Here is a 9368-nt window from a genome sequence, read left to right as displayed (position 1 = left end):
TTTTTTTTTTTTTAATTTGGAGAGGTTTTTGTCAGATAAGAAAGTAGATGACACTTGATATTTCCTTTTTTAAAAGAGGAAATAAATAATTAAAAGTGCAGAGTTCTGGTGAAAGAATGGGTGTATATCTGATTATTTCAGAGGGGAGAGAATTCAAACAAAATTTGAAATATCTCGTTTGCTGCTCCTTACCTGTAGATGCTTTAACATCAGTAATTTTTTCTTTTCACTGTGAACTACACAGCAGAGAAGGACATTATTTTGTTTTTTCTCTTCTAGGTGGCAGTGCATTCATATGTGGAGAACCTGTTCAGATCAATCTGGGGGACGCCGTACTCCAGAGTCCCGCACGCTGTCAAATACTTCTTCGACTTCCTGGACGCTCAGGCAGACAGCATGAAGATCGCCGACCCAGACGTCCTGCACATCTGGAAGACCAACAGGTATGGCTGAGTCATCAAAAGCTCTGTGGACAGAAGGAAACAAACAAAAAAATAAGATGTACAGGTGATGGTCATATAATTAGAATATCATCAAAAAGTTGATTTATTTCAGTAATTCCATTCAAAAATTGGATATTATATTCATTCATTCCACACAGACTGATATATTTCAAATGTTTATTTCATTTAATTGTGTTGATTAAAACTGACAACTAATGAAAATCCCAAATTCAGTATCTCTGAAAATTAGAATATTACTTAAGACCAATACAAAAAAAGGATTTTTAGAAATGTTGGCCAACTGAAAAGTATGAACATGAAAAGTATGAGCATGTACAGCACTCAGTACTTAGTTGGGGTTCCTTTTGCCTGAATTACTGCAGCAATGCGGCGTGGCATGGAGTCCGATCAGTCTCAGGTGTTATGAGAGCCCAGGTTGCTCTGATAGTGGCCTTCAGCTCTTCTGCGTTGTTGGGTCTGGCGTATCGCATCTTCCTCTTCACAATACCCCATAGATTTTCTATAGGGTTAAGGTCAGGCGAGTTTGCTGGCCAATTAAGAACAGGGATACCATGGTCCTTAAACCAGGTACTGGTAGCTTTGGCACTGTGTGCAGGTGCCAAGTCCTGTTGGAAAATGATATCTGCATCTCCATAAAGTTGGTCAGCAGCAGGAAGCATGAAGTGCTCTAAAACTTCCTGGTAGACGGCTGCGTTGACCTTGGACCTCAGAAAACACAGTGGACCAACACCAGCAGATGACATGGCACCCCAAACCATCACTGACTGTGGAAACTTTACACTGGACTTCAAGCAACGTGGATTCTGTGCCTCTCCTCTCTTCCTCCAGACCTTGATTTCCAAAGGAAATGCAAAATTTACTTTCATCAGAGAACATAACTTTGGACCACTCAGCAGCAGTCCAGTCCTTTTTGTCTTTAGCCCAGGCGAGACGCTTCTGACGCTGTGTCTTGTTCAAGAGTGGCTTGACACAACAAATGCGACGGATGAAATCCATGTCTTGCATACGTCTGTGCGTGGTGGTTCTTGAAGCACTGACTCCAGCTGCAGTCCACTCTTTGTGAATCTCCCCCACATTTTTGAATGGGTTTTGTTTCACAATCCTCTCCAGGGTGCGGTTATGCCTATTGCTTGTATACTTTTTTCTACCACATCTTTTCCTTCCCTTCACCTCTGTGCTTGGACACAGAGCTCTGTGAACAGCCAGCCTCTTTAGCAATGACCTTTTGTGTCTTGCCCTCCTTGTGCAAGGTGTCAATGGTCGTCTTTTGGACAGCTGTCAAGTCAGCAGTCGTCCCCATGATTGTGTAGCCTACAGAACTAGACTGAGAGACCATTTAAAGGCCTTTGCAGGTGTTTTGAGTTAATTAGCTGATTAGAGTGTGGCACCAGGTGTCTTCAATATTGAACCTTTTCACAATATTCTAATTTTCTGAGATACTGATTTTGGGGTTTTCATTAGTTGTCAGTTATAATCATCAAAATTAAAAGGACAAAAATTAAACACTTGAAATATACCAGTCTGTGTGGAATGAATGTATACATTATACAAGTTTCACTTGAATGGAATTACTGAAATAAATCAACTTTTTGATGATATTCTAATTATATGACTAAATGGCTCAACAGGCGTGCCACATACAATACTTGAAATATCATTAGCTCTAACTCTCTACCCTGGACCCATTCTGCAACAGCACCCCACCTGTCCCACCGAGTGACCCTCCCTCAAAGCAAATTCTTGTTTCTTGTGTCTTCCCCATAGCCAGCGGACCTCTGCCTGACATCCTGCGGCTGGCTGCCAGTGGTTGGCCATGATACCTGCTCACAGCCAGACTGGTGGAGCGTCCTGGCAACAGACAAGATGGTTTGTGCCGGAGGTGATGGCATCACTGCTGGATATAATGTGAGTTCATCCAAGGGTCATCCTAAGATACAACAGTAACTGAATTGTCAATTACAATAATCCCTTATGTCATCTGTAAGATTTCCATCTGGTACAATAAAAAAGGTTCGGGGAAGATTCGAGTGAACATTTACTTTGAAATGGTGTAACAGGAGAATTCATGCATGACTAAGTGATAGCTGGTAGCCATACCACCTTAGTGGTAGAGTCAGTGAACTCTTTTAAGTCCCTTCTTAAAACATACTTTTATAGGAGAGCTTTTCCCGATCTTATTTGACTTTATTTTATCCCTTTTATTTTATTGTATTTTACTAATTTTATATTAAATTTTCATGCTCTTATCTTTTTTTTTTGTATTATTTTTACACTTGTTAAAGCACTTTGTAACTTGTTTTTGAAAAGTGCTCTACAAATAAGGATTATTATTATTATTATTATTATTAGTGTCTGTACATAAACTGCTCACCAACAGTGTGTGCTGACCTGCAGGGAGACTGGTGGCCCTCTGAGTTGCCAGAACCCTGATGGCTCCTGGGATGTCCATGGTGTGGTGAGTTTCGGATCTGGTCAGGGCTGCAACGTCTTCCAGAAGCCCACTGTCTTTACACAAGTCAACTCCTACATCAACTGGATCAACACAGTGAGGAACATTTTCATTTTGTGATTAACTTCCCAGCATAAACAATGTAACCTGAAGCAAACAGATGCCTTGGCTTTCAAAAACAGGAAGTGAATTATAATTGCATTTTCTATTGTTAACTTTTATTGCTTTTGTCAGCAATCAAAACAACTATGATTTATTATGTGCTATCTCATTTGTTTAAAGCAAAGTAAAAAGGAACATGTTGTTTGAAGTGCAAACAAGTGGACTGCAAAGCCATTGTATGTCAATGTAAACTAAAGTACTGTCGATTTCCTGTCTTCAGCTTACAATATAGTAGCAGCATATTAACTAAGAATTGGTCAACAGTAACAAAGTTAGAATATATGGATTTTAAAATGTTCAGGGGGTTATGGCACACCAGTCAACATGCAATTATACACAATTATTCACAGCAAAATTCTTCTTAAATGTTGGGTTAATTAACAAATACGTCCTTTTATTTCTCATAAAATATTCATAAGATACATTTGTTTTCAATCTTCAGAAAAATATAGCAAGAAATATCATAGAAAATTCTATTTTCACAGTAAATATAAAAGAAATATAAAATCAATTCATAAAAAGCATATAATAAAACTAAAAACAAACAGTATGTTTCAGGCACTCATCTAATTAAAACAAAAAGTGACTGTTAAATCAAAACACTCAATGTTTCATCAATGTAAAACATTTTGACTACATAGACATAGAATACATAGAAATTATTTAGTTTAATGGTCCTTTGTAAATGTTGTACAATGACTGTACTTGCAGTATTGAACATGATAAAAAGAATTAAACTTAGAAAATGAACTGTATATGTTGTTTCTGACATGAAAGTGACCTTGTAGTTTTGCTTGACAGAAATTTTAATTCAATGACTGATAAATCCCTCCATTTGACTTCAGCTGTTCATATCTAAGCAAGTCTAACCTGAAGAAAAAAAGAGAGTTCATTAACGGGTATTGATTAAAAGGTGTTTGGTGATGGAACTCAAACCATTTCCCTGAACAGAGAGTCTTTCTCTGCGTACATCATGAGTGAGAACAGGGCTGCAGGCTGTGGTTGAAGGAATGGTGATGAGCAAGCGAGTGAGCAATAGTTGCTGTTATTACGGCGCAGCTGCACAGTCAAAGAGTCTTTCTGTTGGTCATCTCGAGTAAGGACAAAAACAAGCCCAGATAGAAGCGGGGACTACACTACTTCTTTCACAGCTCAACAGTGTTCACCATGGCTACAGGGAAAAGGCTTTCAACCCTCACTTACTTTCTTCTCTACCCACTGTCTGCAAGAGTAAAAACAACAATGCAATGGAAGAGCAACATTAGAGCACAGGTTCAGTGGTATAATGTATTCTGAAATGTTTTAGGAAGAGCACCAAGGCACTTCAGTGTGTACCACTGGAAGCCAACCTCTGCAATCAGTTAGCATTACCGCTCCTTGAGACCTTCAACGTCCTATAAAATGAATTCATCCCAGAAAGTTATTTCTTTTAAAAAGTAACCCAATGGTGAACTTAATGGTGACCACTGGTGCTGCACTGGTTAAGTGTAAACATACATTTCAACCACTGAATCCATTGTAGATGTTCTAACAGACCCCTCCCGATCTCTCCCTTAAGACTGTATGGTTGAGTCTCATGAGACATGCTGACTGCCTAGCACAAAGCATCAGAGAGACAAAGTAAACAAGCAAATAGTGAAAAAAGTTTAGAATTCAGCAAAAAAATAAAATAAAATAAAATAAAAACAGCTGTGTTTCTAAGTGCAGCAATTTTAATTGATTTTGGACCTGAATTACCTACTCAGTAAAGAAACACCCACAACACGAACAGCTCAAGTCCCACCCCATTTTCAAGCGAGCTTCCATTCCACCAGCCTTGGCCAGACCATACACTGTACAGAGACATTTATCTTTCTGTGAAGAGAAACAAAAAACTAGGGTTTTCTCTTCTGTTATTACTATAACCAAGATAAAACCAGCGATATTTTGATAGCATTCAACTACTGGATTTCCCATTACATTTTTGTAGAGTGCCTTTGGCTAAGAGTCATGGGAGCTGTAGCTGATACATGCCAAGGCTTTGTTTTACATTGGTTAAAAATAGTCGATTCTTTAGTGGTGCTGTCCAGTAGATTACCATTTGTCAAAACGCTCTCTCTCATTTTCTGGAAAACTCTGCAGGGCCAGGAAAGACAATACAGGTCAAGCCAGCTGAATACACACGGCAGTTATTTCACAAAATGACTGTCCTGCACATATCTATTTAAGTGTGCACATAAATCCTCACTATAACCGCTCATTGATGTCCTATGATATTTTCAGCCATTAATTCACATGTACAGTCCCCGTGCACTGTTCACTGGGCAGCTAAGTTATAATAAAGATAATGCACAAACAGAAAATGACTTTCACATAAAGGAAAACTGCATTTGGTGTGTGCTTTTAACCTAATGTGCCACAGTGTGACAGAATCTGTCAAAGTAAGGAAAGATCCCGCAATTTCCATTACTGCCTGTCCATATCAATTTTAGAGGTCCAGTGAGATCCAAAATAAAAAATAAATAAAAAAGGATTGTCTGCAAGAGGTGCCACCGTCAGGTCTCGCCTTAATAAGGCAGATCCAGATGCACAAAATGTGATCATGGAGGATTCCTGGAATTCCAGCAAAATGTTTAAACCCCAATCAGCTTTATGTTAAATTGGAGGCACTTTATCTTCATACAGCGGCGGTGGGGTAAGTGGTTCTATACTGATTCCAGGTGCTGGCTGAGAGTTATCAATGTTTTTCATGTGTAACTTCTCTGATTTAATCCTGCGGATCTTAATAGGGAGGAGATTGCGGCTATTTTTCCCAGGTCTATGAATTGATGTGGAAGCAGCAGGAGCAGGCTGGGATCCGGTAGTTGTGTCCTCTGACCCCTCAAATTCATACTGGACACCATCAACTTGGACCAGGTCATCATAGGATGGTAGCTGGGAGGTGCTTGGGCGATGGTTGCTCTGACGGACAGGGTACTGGCCACTGCCTACTGCCTCTTCATAGGTGGGTACAGCGTAACGCTGGGCTTGCTCTTCAGCCCTATAGGTATTTATACAAACATAAAGATTTCAATGACACACATGAATCATTATGTGTACACTGCCAGGTACTGTACTGTAACTAATAAGTAGGGAATAATGTATTATTATTTAATGTAAAACATAAAATTGTATTGCATGCAAATCACTTTTTGTGATTACTGTAAAATATCCACTAGCTAGTGAGAAATATTCCTGAAAGCTGTCCACCGGACAGTATGGACTTGACAAGCTATGTCAGTAAATCAAACATGGATGTTGCTAAATGGATAATGTGAATATGTTAGATTCTTGAATTAAAAACGAAGCAAGCTGTTTGCAGCCAAGTTTCAAGTCTCAATGAAATCAATCTGTGCTTTAAACGGTTTTATCCTGAAGTCAGTAATGTAACATTGACAAAAAGAATGCCAGTATCCTGGATTATCTATCCAATCACTGATCATTACAATGCTCTGAAAATAATGTTGAGTCATTTTGTCCAACTGTGACCCTTATAATAGGAAAAAGGTGGTGTAATATTTTAAGAAAACTTTTGAGCAGACAAAATAATGTTCAAAAGAAATCCACCAGCAACTTTGTCTCACATGTACAAGATTGGTTTATGTGGCCAAAAAGAATTATCAAAGTCATCTTTGGAAAGAAATGTTTTCAATCTTATGGTCCAAATGTTGTTTAGCTAGAAAGCTATGATTGGACTTACGTTTCTCTTTCCTCCGGCTCCCTAGCTACCACTCCTCTGTGGTTCTGGACCTCCTGAAGTCTCTGCTGCTCCCGCCGTTTGTTCCTCAGTCCCAGACACAAGGACAGCAGCAGCATGACCACCCCAGACCCCGCCAAGACAAAGGCCACAGAAGACGCTTTACTTTTCCTGCTACCAGTATCACCATTTCCTCCTGAACTGCTGCTGCTATTACTGGTCATGTCCGCAGGTACGACACTCCACACAATCATCACAATGCCGAGCGCAACAAGTCCAACCCCCAGAGCACATAGTGCATACTGAGAACCTGAGTTTCCACTGTTTTCACTGCTGTTGATGTTATTGTTGTTGCCGGCAGTGCCTCCTCTGCCAAGGGGGCTCGGTGGTCCACCCACACTAGAACGCATCGTGTCGGTCACTAAACTTCAGTCAGACCAGCTCCAGTGAGGTCAAAAACTGTGGAGAGAAAGGCATGTGAGGTGGGACACAAGAAATTTAAAACCAACATCACATACCCGCAGAATGTAACAGAAAACAAACAAAACAAAGACAAATTTACAACATTCCTACCAAAAAAACCCCAATCTAATTCCTGTCCATTCCTGTCTGTAAAATAACACTAACCCTGAAAAGACACAAAATATCTCTTTATCTTTAAGCTGGTATCAGAAGTGGTATGGCTCTCACCAGTCAGCGCTCTACTGTTAAGTAATCTGTGACAGTATTACCAAACATTTCCGCTCAGAGTATTTGTTCTTTAGGAGAATCCAAGCCCATTTTTCAGTAACAGAACATAAATCTCACTGTAGTAAAATACCTTTATAGAGGATTCTAGGAATGGGTGGGTTGCATGGTAAAAATTTAGAGCAGACTTGCCTTTCAAAGTCACTAGTTACATAATGTCACCACATTGCGAGGATAAGAGGTAAGATAAGCACAAACATGGCGAGTGTAAAACAAGAACCTCAAGAAGTATCACTTTCTTCTTACTTTTTCCTTTTTAAAAAACTATTGTATTGATCATTACAAACGTTAAAAGGAAACAGCATTATTTTACTATTCATTCAACGTTTGTACACGGTGAAATGATTTTCTGAAATGCATTGAGCATGACCAATGAGCATATTTTTCTGCATACTTAGAACATGCCACTGATCACAAGGCCGCCCTGCAGTGAGACTATTTTATTTTGATCTTTGCTGGATCAGGGAGTAGAGGAGGACTACTGGGACTCAAACAAATGCCCAAGAAATGAATTATCTACATATAACCTATGTGACCACTCAAGAATGTAAGCATTAAATACTCACAGAGACATATCCTTGGATACACACCAACAAAGTATCTTAGTGTGTAGTCTGCAAACATGCCTAGGCCTCGTGGGAGGGATGCGGACAGTAGGGAATACCCTCTCACCAAAGAATGCATGGCATGAGACTGAATTATGCCCATCATGACAGTTGGACACATGCAAAAATCTCCAGATTATATATGAAACTGGCGTGTCATGCTCATAGACTGTATATAAAAAAGTCATGCTTCACACACAATCACTCACAAGCCTGTTACAGCAGAGTAGTACAATCCAGAGGTGCAAAGGGACATTTATGTGAAGATGCCACACAGGATGGGCGTGTGGGGTTCTTCTTACAGTCCAGCCTAAAAGGTACAGAGCAGGTTTTCACAGTAAAGTATGTGAAACCTTCATTCAACAAAGCTCTGTACAACATATAGTGTGAATGACCGTGTCTGAAGTGGAATTTCCAACACTGAACAGTTCTGGCTTTGTTTTAACTCTTTTATAGCTTGGTTCAGACAGTAACAGACGCTGGGGTGTCGACCCTGTTTGACCATTCTGTTCTCACAGTAAACGTATTTTACCGTTGTTTCGCCAACACTGCCGCGCAGTAACGTTTTACTAAAACCCCGGGCGGGCTAACGTTACTCACTTTGACCACAGCAGGATGGTGTAACAGAACCTTTAAAAACGGTGGCTACTGTGTAACTTTTAGCAACAGTGATAAAAATGGATAACTCAACGAACGAGAGCATCGGATCCACACTCACCTTTACATCGTGCGACAATAAGTAACTCTCGTAGCTTCTTCTTTTCAATGTTGGGAGGTGTGGCGTTTGTTTTCAAACCCCGCCGACGCCGACGGGAGTTTCTGTGGCATAATTTGGTCACATATAGCGTTTAAGGCTCGGGATTCATTCACTTTCTTCCCAGACGGATGGACCCAGGCCCCAGACAGGGAGAGGGAGAGCAGAAGGGAGGGGACTCAGGGCTGTACTTCCAGTTTCATTAACCCCTTCACTATCGGGGCTGTTGCTAGACGGAGACATCTAAAGTGTGTTGGGAGATATTGTGGCTGTTTTGCCTCTTGCATTTAACTGCTGTAGTGAAATGTTCTCCAGTCGCTGGCGTCTGTCGACTGAGACATAAAGTGGCCTACTAATCTTTAAACACCCTAGATGATTTGCATTGAGTTTAACTTTCTTGCACCCTTTATTTGTTCTGCCTTGGAAACTGAAAATACACCCAGCAGTTTAGATTTATAATATCATATGATGA

The 9368-nt window shown here is 40.1% G+C and overlaps 2 protein-coding genes and 1 pseudogene across 3 annotated transcripts in view; 1 reads left to right on the top strand and 2 right to left on the bottom strand.

Moving 5' to 3' along the window:
* LOC123974758 overlaps positions 1-3075 on the top strand; it is a 6178-nt pseudogene extending 3103 nt beyond the window's left edge.
* The window catches only part of LOC123975063 (chymotrypsin-like elastase family member 2A), an 18208-nt gene extending 15113 nt beyond the window's left edge, over positions 1-3095 (bottom strand). The window contains exons 1-2 of one of the 2 annotated variants that reach the window (XM_046056203.1): positions 2836-3095; positions 2169-2391 (exon numbers count right to left, since the gene is read on the bottom strand). The gene's annotated coding sequence lies outside the window, so the exon portion shown is untranslated. The remainder of the gene's footprint in view (positions 1-2168; positions 2392-2835) is intronic. The other variant, XM_046056201.1, reaches the window with a different exon arrangement.
* Positions 3096-3146: 51 nt separating this feature from the next.
* tmem51a (transmembrane protein 51a) lies at positions 3147-9058 on the bottom strand. The gene is made up of 3 exons (XM_046056204.1): positions 8861-9058; positions 6794-7249; positions 3147-6094 (listed from the first exon to the last, which is right to left on the bottom strand). Exons 2-3 carry the CDS (start codon positions 7198-7200, stop codon positions 5710-5712), a joined length of 792 nt encoding a protein of 263 aa, XP_045912160.1. The 5' UTR covers positions 7201-7249; positions 8861-9058; the 3' UTR covers positions 3147-5709.
* Positions 9059-9368: the final 310 nt, after the last annotated feature.

The sequence above is a fragment of the Micropterus dolomieu genome, linkage group LG08 (genome assembly GCF_021292245.1).
Source record: "Micropterus dolomieu isolate WLL.071019.BEF.003 ecotype Adirondacks linkage group LG08, ASM2129224v1, whole genome shotgun sequence".
NCBI lineage: Eukaryota > Metazoa > Chordata > Actinopteri > Centrarchiformes > Centrarchidae > Micropterus > Micropterus dolomieu.
This window is presented reverse-complemented; position numbering and strand designations above follow the sequence as displayed.